Source organism: Puntigrus tetrazona, unplaced genomic scaffold (assembly GCF_018831695.1).
Source record: "Puntigrus tetrazona isolate hp1 unplaced genomic scaffold, ASM1883169v1 S000000080, whole genome shotgun sequence".
In the NCBI taxonomy this organism is placed as follows: Eukaryota; Metazoa; Chordata; class Actinopteri; order Cypriniformes; family Cyprinidae; genus Puntigrus; species Puntigrus tetrazona.
In genome coordinates, this window is record NW_025047757.1 from 17,022 (window position 1) to 38,824 (window position 21,803).

A 21,803-nucleotide genomic window follows, 5' to 3' on the forward strand; every position below is an offset into this window, starting at 1 on the left:
GCTCTCGTGGCTTTTTCTGAGCTGTTTTTATCGTGTTTCGCTCAGAAAACCCTGTTCTGTTCAGTACCTCTAGCGTCTGTGTGTTTATGGAAGCAAACAGCAGGTAGTTTTAACCGGTTTCAGTGCCAACAGACTAGTAAACGAAACACTGCAGGACACATTTGAACAAGTACAAAGTCTCCGATTCACAAACCGGCAGATAATATATCCATATATTCACGTTTTTAATAATGAAAGTGAAAATAACATCAGCGATCTCCCAGAATCCCTGCACACTTGTCTTCTTTAGTCCTTCTGAAGATTACTATAATTTGTCTTAGAGTTACTTAACATGAGTACAGTAGCAAATGAACGTCAATATCACTAATGCAATGAACAAAGCGACGGACACGACACTAAACTACTGCTAGATTTATTGCAAAGTAATGGATGGTGTTGTGATCATCTGAAACATGTACAGTACATAGAGTTGAGTTTCTACACAGCAGAACAGGTGTATACTGCAGTTCCAGGGACTTTGGTCGAACATTTTGGATTAACTGTCATCAACTAGTATGGCAAGCAGGTGGCGCTATTCAAGAAGATGAATATATTTTATATTTTGGTGCTCACATTTAAGTGTTTGCAGACAATGACGTCTAAAGATGTCTGCGTTTAAAACCAGCGTTCACAACTAAGAAAAAAGGTCTCTCTGAGCCTTTTCAATGACAAACAACATTACTGAAATAAAAACATTAATAATTTAAATGTAAAGACAACTATTTTACACCTTTATATTTTAATTTAGCCACAAACACACACACACACACGCGCGCACGCTTCCAGACGTACACACACTAATATATACCGCTCACACACACACACACACACACACACTATGGTCCAATATGACACGAGTATGTGAAGACGCATATCAACAGCCTAAGATGAAGGAACATGCAGGGCTAGAACGTGACTGGAGCTTCAGGAGAGAAGCAGAGCAGATCACGAAGGGTTGGAGATGTTCTGAAGCACAGGCACTGACAGACAACACAAGCACTGCTATCACAGACCAGACCAGACCAGACCAGACCAGACCACTGGACATGCAGGGCTTCGGCGGCTCGAGCCGCTCACGGAGGAACCTGCCGGGTCGGGGAAGGTGGAGGACGCCGGCTGGGTTACGAGAAGAAGAAGAAGTAGAAGAAAGCAGTTCGTGGCAGCAGAAGCGTTGAGGAAGGCAGTGGATGGTAAGAGACAGAAGACAGAGTTAGTGTCTGTAAGCAGTCTAGTGTTAGAAGCACTCGTGAGGTTCATTTATTTACTGATAAAATCATCAGAACACTAGTTTCATCAGCAGCAGCTATGTGAGATGTTAGAGATCTCATCTGATCATCATCAGTCGGTCTGAATGATATGAAGAACCAGATCAAACTGAAACAGACTCTATCCAGAAGAACTGTGTCTCAGAGACGCTTCAAGAAAGATACCTGCAAAGCTCCTGAGAAACTCCTGAGAAGAGGACAGAGGACTAAAGCTGCTTTAAACACACAGAGATGTTCACAACAAATGATGAGTTCAGTTTATAGAAGTTAATTGATCAAGAAAAAATATTTATGACATAATTTTTACAGCATTTTTAACATGTGCCTAAAAAAGTTTTGTAGCTTTCTTGAAGAGTCTCGCGACGCAGTTCTTCTGGATTGAGTCTGTCTCAGTTTGTTCTGTTTCTTCATGTCATTCAGACAGACTGATGATGATCTCAAACATCTCACTGGATTATTACAATCAATATAAACTGATATTTCTTACCGACACAAGATAGAAATAATTGACATTTTAGCTGCGGATGGTACTAGTGTCCTGATGATTCTGGTCAGCACTGATTAGAGGTCACCTGTCTGTTGCTCTAGTACTGGAATTGTACCTAGTTTTAGTGCTCTTGTAAAATCCGTTAGTAGTTCCGTAGTTGTGTGTGTGTGTGTGTGTGTGTGTGTGTGTGTGCTGGAGGGGACGATGTTAAGCCATTAGAAGCTCATGGTAAGTGAGAGATGAGAGGGAGACGGCTCAGACCTCACCTGGGGATGCTGGGAGGCGCTCGGTTGGGCCGGCTGGGCACCTGTGGGCTGTCAGCGCTGTTGTTCAGGGGCCCCAGGGGCCCGGGCCGGGATGGAGGCGGAGGAGCTCCTCTACCAGCAGGTCTCTGTCCCGCAGACATCCGGCGAGGAGCCGTGGGACTCGGAGGAGGAGACCTGCAGAACACACACACACACACACTTCACTCAGCTACAGAGAGAAAGACACAACAAGAACCTCGAGAGAACCTGCATCAGTCCAGCTCCATCCCTTACACGAGTCAATGTTTCAACAATCACGATTACATTATCTCTCTTTAGAGAAGCGGACATGGAAGGATCTGAAAAAATTATTTTAAGAACAATTACAGAAGAATAAACTAAAGCATATTTATCTACCTTTGAAACTTTGAAAAGCGTTTGATTTGAGCAAATGAACATCTCTGTCATCATCAGAGAGCATTTCCCTATACATTCAATATTCATGATCTCAACCGTATTCTCAACCAGTGGAGTTTTTCCTGATGATATTCACATGAACATCACATCATTGTGTATGAAACAGAGCACTGCATGTATTGAGTGATGAGATAATTACACATTTACAAACCTCAGGTTTCTAGTGACACTTTTTCCCTAAATAATTAATGAGAAAACAGACATTCTATTATGTTTTAGAATTTTTTTCTTGTTATATTGCTTATAATGAATAGATTAGAAAGAATAGAAAGACCCCAGGTTAATCGATATTAAACTGCAATCGTGATTCAGCAAGTGCTGTGTTTTTTCAGTTCTGTGATCAGTAGTAAACACTGGAAAGGGTCATGGACATTGTTCTTGGCAATCACCATCACTGCAGCTCAAAAAAACGGAGGATTTAACTTCATTCAATGCATGAAAACAGACACGGAACACTGATTCAATGTGACTTAACACATGACTACAACAATATATGGTCTACTGGAGTTTATACTCTATCCGTTACCTGCGGGTCCTCCGCCGCGCTCAGCCAGGAGTTATCAACAGGCGGAGGCAGCGGGGTGGAGACGGTGGTGGTGGAGATGTCTCCGATGATGGCCAGAGCCTCCTTCAGAGCGTGGTGTGTGCGCAGAACCTCCTCACGCCGCTGAACCTGCTCCTGAGACTCGTCCATCAGAGCGTTCTGATCCCCGGCCGAGTACAGCTGAGCCAGGAGCTCCGCGTTAGCACGAAGTCCTTCACCTGAGGAGCAACGTAAAGTCAGTGTGTGTCCAGCTCTGGTTTACATGATTCTTTATGAGCTCAACACGCTCTCCTGTCTTTTCTGTACGGTGTATGTGCAGAGCTTTTTACATTACATTCACATTCAGAAAATTAAGCCACAATTAATGCATAACATAACAGCATACATGCCATTTATTTTCAAGATACAGAAAGATTACAAAATTTAGTTTGTTACAAAGTCATAAACTATTCGTCAGACTCTGTTGATAATGAAGTTATTTGTCCTTACATTATTGATCATAAGATGCATGATGCTCTTGGGCATGAGGTCACGGATGCACTTGTTGACGATGGCCATGTAGGAGTCCACCAGGTTCCGGATGGTCTCCACCTTCCTCTCCAGCTGAGGGTCCATGGAGAAGTTCTCAGACGGGCCAGAACTCTCACTCTCCACCTGAGCGAAGGAGAACACAGCCGCTCAGAGATCAGCCATGAGCCTCATAGTCCTTCTAAGCTTACAGATTAGAAGGACGAATTAATTCATGCATAAACTTGCTTGTGGTTATGGGTTCATTTGGAGGATGTGTGTGAAAATCTGTTTTTAATGCACTTCACTATACTCACATTACAATCAAAGAATCACGTGAAACTTGAAGCTTGCGCTTAATTGTAAAAAATACTGTATATAGAAATAATGTAAAAACGAAATTGAACAACAAAATGTTTTCTCATTAATCATCGGTCACGCTTTATAAAATAAGGTAATTTTATTTGTCCATCTATGCAATGAGATAAATACACACAACACCATTAAGCAGATAGTGTAAAATCCTACTCAATGATTTCTTATTTTAAATATGAATTTTTTTTTTGAAAACATCTATTGGTGCCCTCAAAACCTCAGAAGAAGTGTGAGCTTCTCATGATCATATTGATGTGAGTGAAGAATCAGCGAGAGTCACTGACCGCAGCCTTCTCAGGATAAACTCGCGCGCAGAAGAGATGCTCTCCAGCTGTCCACCTCCTCCAGACTGTCACACGCCAGCTCCAAGAAACGGTTGTCCTTGAAGACATTCCTGAGACAAAACCAGATGTTACTCAGAAGAGCCTCGCTCCTCCTTCACAATCATCACAGATCTTCACAGAGCATCACAATGATCGTGATCATCACCGATCATGACAACTATCACAATCACCACAGATCGTCACAATCATCACAAATCATCACAATTATCGATCATGTTCCTTCATCATGTTCTGTTTTTAATTTGTGTCCAGTTCTGAGTCTGTGTCATTAAATGTCTTTATGTTTGCCGTGTACCCTTCAAAGTTGGATGATTAAAAGACTGACCGAAAGATAAATCAAACAGTAAACGACAAACCTCATATTTATTTTATTTATTTATTATTCCCTCTGCAACGATGGAGTTCGCTGCACGCACCTTTGACCTTTCCCGAAGGGAAAATTTTTGTCAGCTGGCGATGCTGGAAGACATGGCCATCATTCATCTGTTCCAGCTCAGGGCCTGTTATTATTGCCCCGTAGACCTCCCAGGCACCACAGGACTGTGTTGAAGAGAAGCCATCTACCAGTGTCTGGGAAGAGTTCGGCCCGAGCCGGAACCAGCTCGGCGTCTGTGGTCCAAGCAAGCCCGCCGACAGGCACTATGGAAGGCTGAAAGGGCCATAATGGCTTGAAGTGCCATGCCCGATCCCAGAGAATCCGGTTCCCCAGTCACGGCCAGGAGAGCCGTCCCCAGTTCCTGTGCTTCCAGTGCCCGTGCCTCGCAGGCGTCCCCAAGTCTCTGTGCTGGCCAAGTACCCCCGAGGTCTGCGTGCTTGCCAAACACCCCCCAGTGACTAGACTTTCAGAGCGCCCCCTAGAGCCCACTCTTCTAGAGCTGCCGCAAGAGCCCGGTCCTCCCGAACGCTAAACTTCAAGAAAACGTGTATGATGTGGATGTGGATAATGGTCCCGAGTCCCCAGACCTACAAAGGCCACCAGAGACTCCTGATCTGTCCGGGAGGCTATCTGTGACTCTGCCAACCCTACCTCTCCAGTTTGATTGCTATATTATGGTGCAAATCGTGCCTAGGGTGAGGGGGTAATGTTACAGTTTGCCCCATGTCCTGTGTGCCCCGACCTCTCGTGACCCAGATTCTGTCTTGCCTTTAATTGTTTGGTTTCATCCCAGCTGTGTTTCCCAGGTGTTTTGAGTTGTTCCTTCATCATGTTCTGTATTTAAAGCGTGTCCTGCCCTGTGTCTGGTGTCCATCGTTAAATGTGTTTATGTTTGTCAGGATTTATTAAAACTCTGTGACTCCTCTATTACAGCAGTGCTCTGGACATGAATGATTATTAGAAGTGTCGCGTTATAGTTATTGTTTTCAAGGTGCTTCATGAGCTTCATGGTGCTGTGTTCTTTAACAACTGATTTCATGAAACGATTGCATTTAAAACACTGAAGACTGAAAGAAATTTACCGTTGCTCTGTGTTGAAGATGGCAAACATGTGCTTGCTGGACATGAAGCTCTTCTCCACGTCCCTGACCTTCAGATTGTCCAGAGGCAGCATGTACTTCTTCTCTTTCTCCAAGTGGATCCAGATAAAGCCATGGGTCAGCAGCAGAACTGAACTTTTTACACATTCTTTTCATGATTGATTGACTCCTTTACATAAAGAAAGGAATCTGTAAAAAACTGACTATAAGCTACAAAGTTGGGAGAGAAAGGTAGGAACCTGGAAAGGAGAGTTTGATTAGACATGTAAAGAAACGATGAAGAAACGATGGGTGTAGAAAAAGAGAAAAGAGACACAAGTAAACACAAACCAGCATTATACATTTGTGCAGTGAGTGTAGTTAGTTTGCATCTGTTGAGAGGAATATGTCATGACAAGAGTTTGTCAATCAAAATAAAACCTAAACAAAGACAGAATCTGTACATTTGAGCACAGAATTATTGAATAAATTATTGAATTGATTCCAGACACACTTTCTGTCCTCATTCCTGTGGCGACTCATGTTGGATATGAATGTGATTCTGTTTTCAGTCTTAAAGTCTTATTCCTGAATCACTGAGGTCGTTTACATGGACGGTCTTAATGCGATTTAATGAGATTTTGGCAATACTGCAAGTAAACTTCACCTCATGTAAACACAATACTTTGATTTAAATAATGTGATTGAGCTCATAATCGCAGCAAGTATAATCGTATTAACATAGGTGGCTGAAATATAAATCTAAATATACAGGCTTATAAACACCTAAAACGCAGTATTGCTGCTCTGAGTGCTCATGTGCTCGTGATGAAGTCTTTTCCCCCTCCTCCCAAAACAGCTTATACTACTGTTTCAACATTAAAATAGTTCAGTTTTGTGTGTAATGACAAAATTATTATATTTCAATATAATGTTTAGAAAACATTTGGAGCATTTTTGTTCATAAAAATATACGTTTTTGTTTTTTAGTAGTCTAATGACCAGGTGCTAATTATCTGTAAAAGCTCATATATCGCTAAAGCCTAAACATCGCATTTCTGGTGAAAACACAATGCGCTGCCACCAGTTCCTTACCCTCATCCAGAATCATTGAGTAGAACCCGACCGGAGCGTAGACAAACTGCTATTACATTTTATGACGCTGAAACAGCATGGCTAGACTACCGTATAAACGTGTTTTATGAAAATGAAAATGATGTAGTGAACATTATCACATAAAGTCATCAAGTCCTATCAGAGGCTTTCAGGATCTGAGAACGCTCACCTCGCCATCCTTGAACCAGGAAAGACTCTCGGCGGTCAGCACGAACCAGTACTCCTTCGCTCCTCCCTTCATGATGCTGATGTTGTTAATGGTCAGCCAGCCCTTGCGGATCACCTGAGATTAAAACCAGACGCGTTACAAACACACCGCCTTCAGAAACACAGCAGAGATCAGTGCAGGAGACACGGACCAATGAGGATGAATGAGGTGAGAAATCAGCAGCGTGAGACAGTCCCAAATCACATTCTTCTGCACTCCATCAGGCTTTGTAGCATGGAAAGTGTGAGTAGTGTGTTCACACAGAACATTTCAAAGAGGTCAAGTGCACTTTAAATACCTGGATGATGCACTTTAATAAGTGAAGAAACAAAGCATGGGATGTTGGACAACAGAGACTGTCTTACTATTGAGAAATGAGAGGGTCTATATTACTTACTACAGGAGAAAACGAACGCTTGGCTAACTTAATAACCAATCACAAAACAGTCCTGATATCATTGAATTTCAGAGTTGTATGATATTTTGATCCCATACAGATGAATGAGAAGTGCCTACAAACCAAATAAAATGTCGCAACTTCTCTTACACAACAGCATTTCGGGGTAAATTTAAAACAGTTCAATTCAAAAGTATTGTTTAGTATAACACTAGACCTCTGGTCTGCTTTCTGTTAGCATGTTAGGATTAGCCGTTACGCTTTTCTGGCTGAAGATGGCTGCTAGTGGTTTTGATGGATGCTTCATGCACTCAACTGTCACAGCTTTAATTACGGAACGAAGGGGGAGGAGCTATCAGTCAACTGTGGCAGATAATAAAAGCCATGTACAGCTTTAAGAGTGCACTATGTAGAGTACACAAAGTGATGTGAGACAATATGTATCATGTTTTTTAATAAATCTTGATATTCACAGAGTGACTATCACCACCTTCAGAAATACCTAATATTTCAGTGTTTAGCAAGTGCTGTAATAGGGTCCAAGGTGCATCAACCCAGGGAACAAAAGAACAACCCAGTAATTTTATTAGCCTTTCTCTGCAAGCTTGTGAAAAAGCGATCTTCTTATAATATTACCACCCCTTAATATGCACGTTTTCACCTACGCAACAAAAATAATGCATGCTAACTGTTCTGTCTTTGGCTGTACTGATGTTCAGAGTCGTAGCCTCAGAAGACACGTGTTCTCATTTATTTATTTGCCACAAACATTTAAAATAAACATGCCATTTCTTTCCCAGCGTTTACCTTCTCAGATATAACTCACTGTTTTGTACTTCCTTTGTGTGTTTAACATAATCCTGTGTGCATCTAACATCTAACCCTAAAGCGCAATAAGGCATGAAAGAGGATTTATTTACAGCCCTGTTCTAGAAAAGGGGGTGGGCACTGGAGCTCATTTACATTTAAAGAGACATGAATGAAAACACTTCTGCTTCCTCTCAAAACAGGCATGATCTGTGGGGTATTTTGAGCTGAAACTTCACACACACATTCTGGGGACACCTGAGACATATCACATACTGTACATGTAAGTCCTTTAACTTCATCTAGAATATCCGAAAGCAACATTAATAGAGCTGCCCTGTGATTGGATAAAATGCTCAAACCTGTTACTCTACAGCTGAAATTATCCGCAAAGCAGTATTGACCAATCAGCAGCCAGGATTACAACAGTCTGTTCTACCATAATGAAAGTAATTTGTTTATTATGTCCTAATAAACATGTATTAATATAGTAGTCATTAATAACAGATGTAAAAGGTCCAGTCTCCAGCATGCGTGATCATGCGTCCATCTGAGTCTCTGGAGTGAGATCTTACATACAGTGCTCCGTGTTTGACTAACAAGCCATCCAGAAAGTATTCACACCCTTCATCCATCGCCACTCAGAACCACATAATGACAAAATATGAAATAATAATACATTTTGCTTTGTCATCGTGTGGCAGGAAGTGTAGATGGTGAACTAACAACAGTATTATAGACTAAGGCTACAAGATAATAGAAGAGTGAGCGGGTTTGAATGCTTCCTGAATGCAGTGTGAGAAGGATTTCAAGACACACAGGAATCTGAAGAAACGTCCTCTGGTTCATGCAGTGAACTTAACCACATCTCTACTGCTCCATCACAGTGCATTCAGTAAAACACATCAGCCTTACAATGATGCCAGACGCCGGAGGAGATGAGGCCTGAAGAGACACACACACACACACACACACACACACTCAAGATCTCCTTCATTAAAGCCCAGTCTTCACTTATGGATAACTGAAAACCCTTCTCTCTCATCGGTACACCACACTGATCCTAGCTTCTGTGGTCAAGAAATCAACCGGACTGACCCTAAAACACATTAAACCTGTGTCTGACATCCTCCAGCAAGAGTAACAAAACTCCAAAACAAACATCTGTGCATGAAATGCTCCTTTTAAAACACATTTGATGCTTCAGATTCCATTTCTTTTCCACGGGTTTAGAAATGCAAATATATGTCATTATTCAGAAAAGATCATGGAGCTGCAGTCCAAATGAAACCATTATAGAGTGAATGAGTGAAAAGCAGGAAAATGAATAATTATTGACTATACTCTAAGGAATAACTAACAAGGAGGCACTGAATTATTGAAACGTACTGAGGTGTAACTGTCCACATGGAGTCTGATTCTTCTGTGACTGAAGCAGTAATCAGGGTAAGATGTGAAGCAGTTTGCCAGCTACACCGCAGATTGGTATTATTTTTCAATAATTCACCAGCCTGTTGTCTCTTATTCTGCTTATAACTTTCCTGCACTTATTCTTGACATAACTCAGCAGAAAATCTCTCAGGATCCGTTCCACTGATAAAACAATAACGTTAATTAAAACAACATATTTTTCCTTGATAAACTGATATCAAGGGCTCGATAAGTGCTCAGTACAAAGTTTATTCACCAAAAGTGTAATAAAATAATGAAGATAATGAGTCAGATTCACACGACACTAAACGCTGTGAGACTCTGATTCAAAGTAGTTTAAAGCTGGATGAAACAGAAGAAACACTGTGCAATGAGACAGAAGGCTTTTCAAACTACAAATCACCAGCATTTACCACAGATTTACTTTAGTAACCATTACTGCACCATGGTATTGTGACAGAAATGTTGATTTTTGTATCAAAGTTGCAATGAAACTCTGAATGCCACAGGCTGTGCTGTATACAGTACAGTTTAACTCTATGATATCAAACATAAAACTGCTGTGACTACGCTTGTGCACAGTAAAGATGAATCTGTTCTGCCAGAGAAGAACCGTGGAAATGAGAAAAATAAAGCAAAGGGAACATATCACGTCACATAAAGTAATGAGGAAACACGAATGCTTGTGTAATGTCTGTTCTGTTGTTGGGTTAGGATGAACAGAGGAGCTTCTGTCTGTCGGCAGTGTGTGCTGAGACAGAGATAACTCGCTCTGATAGAAGTGATGAGACACACGAGAGACTCTTACCTGGAGCTCCTGGAGCCAAACACAACAGCACATCAACAGGAGCCGCTCTCACGGGAGGATAGTGAAGAGAACATGACACGCGTGTGTGAGAACACAAACACTGCTCTACATGGACAAACTCAACAACTACTGAACTATAAAGTCAATAAAAGCAGAGCAGGAAGAAAGTCAAAGCCATGTAAAATGTTAACAAAACAATAAAGAGATTCGATGTCTGGAGAGCCATAAACACAGATGGCCTTCACAAACACCGGAGCACTCACCTGATTCCCCGCCGAACTCTTCTTACTCGCCTGACTGCTGCGCTGCTGAGCACTGACAGGGACAGAGTGTGTGTGTGTGTGTGTGTGTGTGAGAGAGAGAAAGAGAGACAGTGTGTGTGCGTGAGAGTGAGAGAGAGAGAAAAAAGAGAGAAAGCACTGGTGAATATATACATTTCAATAATGACAATGTCTCAGAATAAAGGTCTGCATATGGATCCACTCGACTCTTCTGTTCAGTTCATTACAATGAGGAATGTATGCTGTCAATCATACACAACTGTTAGCCAATCATAGCAGTGGGCGTGTACTCAAACAGTGTTCTGATGAGGTGGGTTAGAACAGCACAGAAAGTAGCCCATTACTTATGATTTTTCTAATGTAAAAATCTACATAACATTATAGGTAGTGCTCAGAGAACAACGGTACAACACAAAAACAAAGGCAGTTCATGACCCTTTCAGTATCTGCACCAGTTAAAATAAGCTACAGGTTTTACACAATATTTGAAAACGTGTTGCATTTCAGACACAATATTGTGTTTTTGATTAATTTCAAACCGCCAACAGAAGAACATCTCTGATGAACACACATCGGTGATTCAGAGTAAATGATTCAGTGAATCATTCATAAAGACAGTCACAGCTGTTTGAACTGGTTGAGGGACTGATTCAGTGACTCAATCAATACTGCCGTCTTCTACTGGAACTTCTAGTTTCATATTTAGAGGATTGTTTCATTAAAAATATCATATTTCAATATTCGGTTTAAAAAAACAATACCCATTTATTATCATTATCAATGAGAACTGTTTCTCAGGCCCTGTGCTCAGACATACTTGGCGAAGCCGATGAAGTCCTCGTGGTTGGTGTTAATGTAGGCGAGCTGAACGTCGATGAGCAGCAGGACCTGCAGAGACACAGTAATCTTGTTACAGAGCCGTAATCTTGTTATCCACCTGCACACACACACACACACACACACATATCCAGGAGTGCTGTACCTGCTCTTTGGCTTTGCTCTCTCGGTCGCGGATATGAGACGTGACGATCCGCTCTGTCTCTTCCTGCAGACGAGGGAACGAATCCAGCTGAACATGCAGAAAACACAAGATTAGAAGCCTGACCTTAGGTGTGTCAAAGCACTGAACCAGAGCGAGGGCTGCCTTTAACAACACTCCTCCGGGAGCAGAATCTACTGGTGCATGTTAATACTAATACTACTAATACTACGGCCTGCTCATGTGGTTCAGTCTGTTATGCTCCACTCTGATGGACAAAATAAAGCTACTAATAGTGAGGTGAACTCTGGGTGAACTTCTCCTAAAGTGATGAACTACACTCTCGACTAAACACTGCTGATTCAACGTCACTGAGCAATAATGAAGAAAGAGGAATAAAGGCCTGCAGCACTTGAGACACACGGACATAATGTTGGAATTTATCAATCCCAACAGGGTTTCATGGGTTTTTTTTTTGTGATCAAAATGACTGATTTTGTTATATTTTGAGTACTTGAATATTTCTAGACTTCCAAATATAAAACAAATCAGTTTTCACTGTATGATTAAAATACTGAATCTTATTAAAACAGTGATATATATAAATGGGAAAAATCAGTGCATGTCACTTTAAGTTCATCTTGTGTCTGTCTCATATAAGAAATAATGCACTGGTGCTGAACTGTGAGTAATGCAGTCATGTTAGTGTAGAACAGAGAGCGAAGCACCTTATTAGAGCACTGACGGACCGTGTTGATCAGCTCCTGAACCACCAGATCAATACACTTAATACACGGCTCCTTGATCTTCACCACCTGCTTCTTCACGATCGCCTCGAAGGCCATGTCTGGAGTGAACAGACCCGTCCTGCAGAAGAACAGCTAACTTCAGCGCTGATTTATAACACACTCCTGACCATGACACCCACAGATCCAGGGATTCGATTATCACGTATCGTACATTTCACGGGCATTTTCCAAATTAAAGCAATCTTCATTTATAAGGATGATCACTTGGATGACCCTACACAGATCTGATCCTGCAGTAAATGAGCTGAAGCTGCTGTGAACGACTCAAACGAGCTTCACCTGATGCCGTGGATGTTCTTGATGGCGTAGCTGATTTCCGTCGCATTTCCTTCTCGTCGCACTCCATCTGTCACACAGACGGTCAGAAACACGGTTAGGGTGAAGAAGTAAGAACAGATGTTTGACAGAGTTTGTGTGACTCGCCTTGACCAGCTCGAAGGGGAAGCGCTCGTGGAAGATGCGGTTGATCTTGGCTCCTCCAGACAGCTCCACGGTGTCCACCTGATCCCCAGAGCCTTCGATACGCTTCTCGAAGTCCACCGAGAACTGCTGCACCATTCTGAAGACGCACAGAAACACTTCTGTTTCACACTCAATCCATAAGACCAGTCCTGATCTAGTGCCCTACATCTGGACAGTGTCTCTGAAGAGCAACAGTAAAGCATTGTGAAAGTGAGGACTCAACTAATCATGTCTAAGTAATCCTGATCTTGCTGATCTGATGAATTATATTACACATACTGCACATAGTAGCTGACTGCAGCAGGGTTTTGGTCTTGCGTGATGGGTCTGGTTTTAGCGTGTGGTCTGTTGTTAGCGTGTGGTCTGTTGTTAGCGTGTGGTCTGGTGTTAGCGTGTGGTCTGGTGTTAGCGTGTGGTCTGTTGTTAGCGTGTGGTCTGGTGTTAGCGTGTGGTCTGTTGTTAGCGTGTGGTCTGGTGTTAGCGTATGGTCTGGTGTTTGCGTGACTGACTGCAGCAAGGCTTTGGTCTTGCGTGACGGGTCATCGGGCCGGTAGTGCCGGTACTCCTCAGCCTCTCGGTCCAGTGAAAGCAGCTGTGACTGTAGTTTACTGCGGAAGGCAGGCAGAGTGTCCCGGATGTGGTTGGTCAGTTGCTGTGAAAACACAGATGTAGCGCTGCATGAATTACAGTGATGAAGGTCTTCGGGTCACCAGTGACGCACGGACTGGGCACAGTACCTGATTGAGGACCTTCTGCAGGTGTGGGGTGCCCATGCCGTCTGCTATGTGTCTGTAGGACGGGTGACTCAGGAAGAACTTCCTCTCTGCTGCTAGAGCCGCTTTGATGTCCTTCTTCCCATCGATGTCCTTCTGACTGCGGTTGACCACTCCGATGTATCCTGTGTGATCAGACGATTGACCCGTGATCTGGTGCACTTTCCTGAGCCTGCAGAGCTGAATGAGCTCAAACACTCGGCTCTAGATATGACTCAATCGATCATCATGTACTGGACACAACAGCTGTCCATCGACTGAGGCGTGTTTGAAAGTATTACCGTGTCTGACTCTAAAACACATCTAGGCTTACTATCCAGGAGCCGGTCTTCTCACCTTGCTTAATACATGTGACATGATTTGAAAGATCCATATCTAACTTTCTCTGGCTAATTTAGTAGGATTTAGGATTACTGCCCATTCGCGTGTAAACTTTAAACCAAGATCAGCATCGCAGCGATTGGCTGGCGGCAAGACAAAATATTTCTATTCACAATTTCTAGTATTTGTACAAATTTTTATTTGAATGTTGTAATTAGCAATTTGAAACAGATTTGTAACGTGGCAGCATTAATTATTTTTTGAAGGGTCAAGATGATGTTCTCTGCATCTCCTGCTCCATCAAGCCACTCCCATAATATCTGTCATCACTCAAATTAATGCACAGCTCAGATTAACTCTAGCAGGTGTGTAAGACTCCCATACAGTTATAAAGGAATTTTTATCAGTGAGTAAACCCGGCTGTTATTAATTTTTATATTAATTTTCAGTATTTTTAAATGACTGTCTCTGGATCAGTAGGATACTCTTTGTCATAATGTATCGGAGGTTGGGATAGATTTGAATGATCATTTCTGTTTATAAAGCCGCTATCTAATCCTGTTCCCATGAAATAATCTGCTCCCGAGCAGGTTCAAGCTAACGGACCTGTTGCTATGACAGCAAGCTTCGGAGAACCAAACAATCCAAGATCAGGCGAAATCATCAACAATTAAATCCATCTAGTTGAGTTGGCGACGTATGAAGAACGGACCCTGGACAGTGATTAAGATGCAATTGTTTGGTCTGAAATCACTCTGATTTAGAGAATTCACACCACAAAGACACAAACTGTGGCTGGAGCCTGTGGACAGTTTCAGTCCTTCAAAATTTTGGAATATTTTGTTCATTTAATGCATTCATTTGGTGAATAAAATGTAATCTAAAAATGATCCATTAAAATCATTCAAACACTTATTTGGCATCTGATGCAGGATGGCTGAGATACAGTCTATTAATGCAGTTATACGAGCCTGACACTCATGATGTAAGGGCAAAAACTTATATTTTATATAAAAATATTTATATCATATGATACAGTTTAACAATATCACATGAGCAAGAGTGCTGCTCTTCCTCAATATCAGCACCAGTGCATTTATACAACAGTTCAATAAACAAGTTCATATTTTGTTACATTTTAGATACAATATTATCTATTGTATTGACCTGTATCTCAAATGGAAATAATTCCAATCAAAGTCAGAACTGTTGAAGCGTCTCTGATCAACACACATCAGTGATTTGTTACTGAATGAGTCATTTGAATGAATCGGTTGAGTGAATGATTCAGTGACTCACTCATTCAGACAAGGCTGGTCACCACCTTCTGCCACTTATACTTATATATGAAAAATATCAAATGTCAACATTATTTTACAAATATTATTTATTTACATTCAGCAATGTTTTCCAAAGTTATTGTTTTCTATGAAAGTCTATGAAATGCTTTTCTCGTTTATCACAATAATTATGTTAAAATTATTAAAATATTGTATATAAATAATATATATATAAAAATATATATATTTATAAAAAAATTACATGATATCCAAATTAAAACCAAAACTTCCTGAGAAGAGAGCTAAGCTGGTGTAACAGGTTTCTCACCGCGGCGCAGAGGCAGGAGCTTGTTCTCCAGCACGTCTCGAGCGTCTGTTCCTTCATCCATCAGGTCTAGTTTAGTGATCACACCGATGGTCCTCTGGCCTGAAACAGTGAGACCACGCTTTACACAAAACACCCCTGAAGAACCATCAGAAACAAGACCTCAAACCTGCAGTACGTCTGACCACTAAACCACGGCCTCAAAAGACAATAAACCTTCATCCTATTCTCATGAGGACGTGGTGTGTGATCAGGGCCGGTGTTTCTGTAGGACAGAGTATGGCAGTCATACCCTAGCACAGTCAGCCATGCCGTGAAAAATTATCCATACTTCATATTGCTTTTATAATTTGTCATTATTATTTTCAATCGGAGGGTTTTACAAATGTTTAGCCAATGACATTCATTAAAAACAGCTTGACATTAAAACTGTAACGCCATTGGATCATCAAACTCATATAAATAGCACAGTAATTACTTAAACACTATATATGTCTGTAAAGTCTAATGTTTTTGTGTGTTTTAAGAGTGGAGAAGTCTATCTAACGAAAACACAGAATATTTAAAACGTACAAAAAGAGCCTGAGCACTTCATTTGAGCTTTTGGCCAAATGTATTAAACATCAAGAAAAACTAAGGGCCCATTTATAGCTACAATAAATGTTGTAGCCTGTAACCTGTAGGAAGTGAACGAACGCCTGTAATAAGATGCACTTGATAACTACAGACGAAACACCCGTCTCCGTCATTCACTGCTCAAAACCTCCTTAACTCCATCTGAGCTTGATTTTCATATAAATAGCTTACCAACGCTGACGACGCACTGCTGTTAATTACTGATTTTTTTCTCTTTGCCGTATTTCAGCGCATGGTTTTGACAGTAAGACGCTCTGGAAGGTCACTCACCCTGAGGGTCCACGCCTTTGGCCAGTTTGAGCGCGCGTCCGAGTTGGCCAGGTCAGTGTTAGCCGGAGTCACGGCCAGGATCAGGCAGCTCTCGCGGCAGATGAACTGCATGATCATGTCTCGGATCTGATGCTCGATGTCGACCGGCTGATCGCCCACCGGCACTTTAGTGATGCCCGGAAGGTCAATGAGGGTCAGGTTCAGAACTGAGAGAGAATAAAGATCACGGGCAGAGGGTCAGCCAGGTCCAGGATGATGCTAACGGAGCCTGATGATTGTGTGCTTATTAATCATACTGTTTAATGAGTGAATCTCTTACACTGTTCTTACATCTGCACTGCGTTCTTTATGAAGAGAGAATTCACGAGCGCTGAACAACAAAACTCATCTGAACGCCTCTGATTGGCCATTGTGTTCATCAGCTCAACAGAATAGTAAACTAAAGATTGAATTTGAATCTTTAACCCTCAGACATATTATCTGATTTTATAATCCATATGAAACATACTGTCTTTTCCGTATCTGAGATCATTTCCTGCGTGTAAAACCTAGATACAAAAATTTGATTGAAAGAAATTCAACATTAATGTCAATAAACATCTTCTGATGGTGCTGCGTTCGTTGTCATGGGAACCTTCCAGCTGAAGATAATGAGGAAATGACATCACATGTGCATTTCAACGAGTACATTAAGACACACATGCCCCGCTCACTCCCAAGTCCCCTCCAGGGAGGATCACTCTGATTTGGGATTTGTCCGAGAACGTACTACATGTGCATTCAAGATCCTCCATAAGCAGTGAGATTGGTTTAAAGCAGTGTGTGATGGTGTGTGTTTCCAGTACCGTGTGGGGAATAAACCCTCAGGTTGATGGGGATGGGAGAAATGCCTTTATTGGCCCCGGTGACGCGGTCCGTCTCAGCCTCGATCTCCTGGCGGACCTCATCGAAATCAGTGAATTTCTTCCCTTTGCAGTGCAGGAACTCGGCCCACTCTACAGATTCAAGACGACACGCGAATGTTAGACAGACAGACCTAAAGACGCTGGGCAGAATAACTCTGAGACTGACCTGCGTTTGCGCTGATGAGCTGCAGAACCAGGGGCCTGCGGGTGACGATGCCGGATCCACGGGGAAGAAAATCCCTGCGAAACACACAGAGTGACACTATTACAGTGAAACAGATCATCCCCAAATCTACTGATAGTCCTTTCCAAGCATCAGGAACATTTACTAGTTATGTTTCCATCCACATGTTTTTATGCACATTTTGGAGCATCATATCAAACACCAAGATGCTCAAAACATTCTAAAATTACATATAAAAATGTATTCTATGAGATAAGAAAAAATGTGCATGCATGTTAAAAAAGGCATGTGACTATGAGATGGGATAACTCGACTAACCAGCAGACCGATCTGGTTCTCAGCATCTATATGATAAAAGTCTGTTGAAATATTTCTATATAATGGTCACAAACAGCAGCATCCGTCTCCGAAAGTAATGACTGTGTTACGTCTGCTTGCTCTGATTCATGAAAACGATTCAGTGACTTCTTAGTGATATTTAGAGCCAGTTTACCAAGAAGAGATGATTTTGTTCTCTTTGACTCATTGGATGGAAACGGTTTTCAGAATAAGTTGAATCTTTGGATAAAAACAATATCTGCTGTTGTCTGAATTTTGAGTTATGTCTCATTTATTGATAAACTGATATATAAGCCAGCATTTTCGTATTATTATTATTATATTAATGAATTACACATCATCTGCTGCATATGAATGACCAGAAGTGAATACAAAATCTACTAATGGCCTTTATCAGTATTTTTAACTGAATTGTGTGATAAATGTTTAATTTCAGTGATGTTTCAGTCAATAGATTGTCATGTATGACACTGGCTACTCGACTGGATATCGTTCATATTGTTTGATGCTAATTCTTAATGCATTATATTATTGTATTGAGAAGCTTTGGAACGGTCTTCCTGGAGATCTTCACAAGTCTCCAGCACAAGATCTGTCACCATCAGCTTCTTTCACATTATATCACACTTTATTCACTACGGTTTAGAAAATGGTAATAAAATGAGATACAAACTCATCTTGATAATGTCAGATAAGATATGTAAAGGTATGTAATGGATTACAATTAACCCACAATTATTTGTCATTTTGTCTGTCCCAGAGACAGCTTTGCACCTTTTCTTTCTGAGAATGCAATTCATTTGTATTCAATGTGCAGCACAGCACACCTGAAGTGAACGTGTTTAGCCCGTCCCGTCCTTCAGCCTCCTCAACATCTGCGTGACGTTTCATCCATTCATTAGCTCCAGACTGTTAACACTCTTTTTTTCACTCTGTTATGCAAAGCTCTGCCTCCTCATTTCTGTTTTATGTTTTGCATCATTGGGGTCTTTAAGGGTACTGTATTATATTTGATTTATTATAATTACTATCATTTAGAATGTTTGATGGTTTCCACTATAAATACTATTCAAAACATAATAAAGCATGAGTTGTTAACTAGGGACGTCTCGAGCTGATCTCAAGCTTTTCTTTAACTGATCGTATCGCTGTCCTCAGATTATCGTTCTCCGCCGGGGTCCTGCAGCAGAGGGCGCTGTGCACCTTAAGTGTGTTCAGAAACTGCCATGAAAAAGATAGAAGAAGCTCAAATGGCGTTCCAGTGAAAAGTCACGTGACATTTTTGATGCAATTGGAGAACGTTTTCTTTTCACAAATCAAAAACTGCATTTAGCAGTAATTTAGCACTTAAATTAAGTTGCAAATTAAGGCATTTCTTTTCGAAAATTAGTGTTTTCATCACCCATTACTGATGCCATAAAACCAGGGTGATGAAGACATAGCTACTGATTAGGTTACACGAGGACCGGCGTCCGGCAGAACCCCAGCATTGAGCTGAACTGAAGCGTCCTAAGCCCTCGATCACTTACAAGATACACTTAGTAGAATTTACCGTTCACATTTTTCTCCTACGAATGAGTTTGGAGCAGCATTCTGAATGTAGGTGTGCTTAGCCTGTTATAAAAGTAAAAAATAGATTAACTAAACAAAAATATAAAAAATAAATGGAACGCAATCTGCGATGACATCATCATCGTGTTGCATCGTGGTCTATAGAGCAGCTTGAAGTGAAGCTTGACTCTGTCTATGAACGTCACTCGTCGACTTCATAAAGTGGAGCACACTTCAAAATAGCAGGGATGATTCCACCGAAGGGAACTGCTTAGGGACGTATTGATGCAGTGCTTTCTCGATGTGCGACACAGACTACATCAGTGATCCTCAAAGCTGCACCAACAGATCCCTAATCAAACACACCTGAGCGCTGATCAGGGTCTTCAGGAGCGTTAGAAAATCACAGGTAGGTCAGGGTTGGAGCTAAACTCTGCAGCGCATTGGACCTTCAGGAAAAGATCTGAGGAAGGCTGGCCTACATCATACATCAGACGTCGAGTCAGAGGTCGACAGTGTCAGTGATTTATGTTAGAATTTTAAAACTAGAAATATTTTTGTTCCAAAAACCTATAGATCTGCTTCAGAGGTCATGAGAAATCCCCCGGAGGTGATTGGGTTAGTTTTACGTCGCAGTACTTGTAGATATATCTGATTGACGGAGCTTCAAAATAACGGCCGCTATTCACCAGCATTACTAAAACCTGAAGAACCAGGAAACAGTTATAAAGAACTGACTGTGTTCGTCATATACCTAGCAGGGGTCCAGGGTGAATAGATTATAGAGTCATTTTTATTTTTGGTTGAACTAGTCATTTAAGAGCACTTTAATCTGCATATAAACATTAGAAATGAGATATTTGTTTATTTTGTAATAAAGCCATTCCCTGTATTGTGCCATATTCCATTGAACTACAGGGAACTAATCACCTGCGACCAATACAGTTTAATTAAAACAATACAATTCCAAACAATAATGAACATGTAATGTCCTTCACTCACTTGCCCACGAAGTTCTCCAGCACCGAGCTCTTCCCGGCGCTCTGGCCACCCACCACGGCGATCTGCGGCAGGTCCAGGTTACAGCTCTGCCCGATGGAGCTGAAGGCATCCTGCAGCCGGTTGACCAGCGGGATCAGCTCCTCCATGCCCCGGTTCCCCATGATGGAGCTGATGGAGCTGATGGAGGTGATGCGGCAGTGTCTGGACTAGAGATAGAGAGGAGGAGGCGCGCGCATCTAGACGCGCATCAGCTGCGCGCACACACACACACACACACACACACACACACACACACACACAAACATTGCGCAATTGCTTTTACATCCGCAAACACTGACTAAAAGAGCATCAGCAGCTCCTCAGCTTCACTCATTTCATCAGCATCATGTTGCTACACATTAATGTCTTTAACATGCATCATAAGAGATGTAGGCCTGTATCTATTCACACGAATGAATGACATAAGAGATGCAGATGTATTTACACAGACAATTACATAAAGGCTGCAGATGCATTAATAAGGGATGTGTGACTGTATTCGTATGGATGATACAAGCATGTGTCTGTATTTGTAAGGGATGTATATGATCAGATACGCCATGATCGCCGCGGCCCGTCTCCTCCATCTGAACTGACATTATTCATCCTCACCGTTATCCTGCTGCACCTGCTCCGCCTCGAGCCGCAGACCCTCTGATCCAGCTACTGATGCTGGAATATAAAATAAACCAGAGTCGTGTTATTGTCGGAACGGACACATCTGTATGTCACGCTATTTCATCCTGTAGTCTTTCTCTCCAATGACAAATTAATCGCCCTGCAACGCAGCCGCACTAATTACGATGCAACGCTGTCGAGCGATTGGCGCAGGACGCGACCAATCAGAGACGGAGCTCCGCCGAGGTCCAGCGGCGCCGCACCAATCGCACCGCGGAGAAAACAGCTCCTCTTTGAATATTAATGAGACGGGCTGCGGTGGCGTGAACAGTCTACTAGAGCGTTCGGTCACGATATCTAATTAATATTCATTAGCTAAGCCTTCGCTCTGATTGCTAACAAATGACGTGCCTGTCAACCAATCAGTAAAGACCTCAGGATGAACGTGACGTTACGCGCGTAATATTCATGAGCGGCTCCTCCTCCTCCACGGCGCATCAAATCCTCCTGTCATCTTCAGAGAA

The 21,803-nt window shown here is 41.9% G+C and overlaps 1 protein-coding gene across 1 annotated transcript; it reads right to left on the reverse strand.

Annotated features, from left to right (window-relative positions):
• Positions 1-684: 684 nt before the first annotated feature.
• On the reverse strand, positions 685-21,467 carry LOC122332465 (dynamin-3-like). The gene is given in 26 exon segments (XM_043229786.1): positions 685-1,155; positions 2,058-2,233; positions 3,049-3,258; positions 3,261-3,275; positions 3,547-3,711; positions 4,224-4,245; positions 4,247-4,333; positions 5,742-5,851; positions 7,024-7,137; positions 10,506-10,514; positions 10,769-10,820; positions 11,604-11,674; positions 11,769-11,855; positions 12,494-12,632; positions 12,854-12,893; positions 12,896-12,920; positions 12,998-13,133; positions 13,546-13,688; positions 13,774-13,934; positions 15,739-15,837; positions 16,642-16,675; positions 16,678-16,847; positions 17,487-17,636; positions 17,713-17,786; positions 20,623-20,873; positions 21,274-21,467. Coding segments are annotated over 25 exon segments (2,493 nt in total). The 5' UTR covers positions 20,784-20,873; positions 21,274-21,467; the 3' UTR covers positions 685-1,112.
• Between the last annotated feature and the right edge of the window lie 336 nt (positions 21,468-21,803).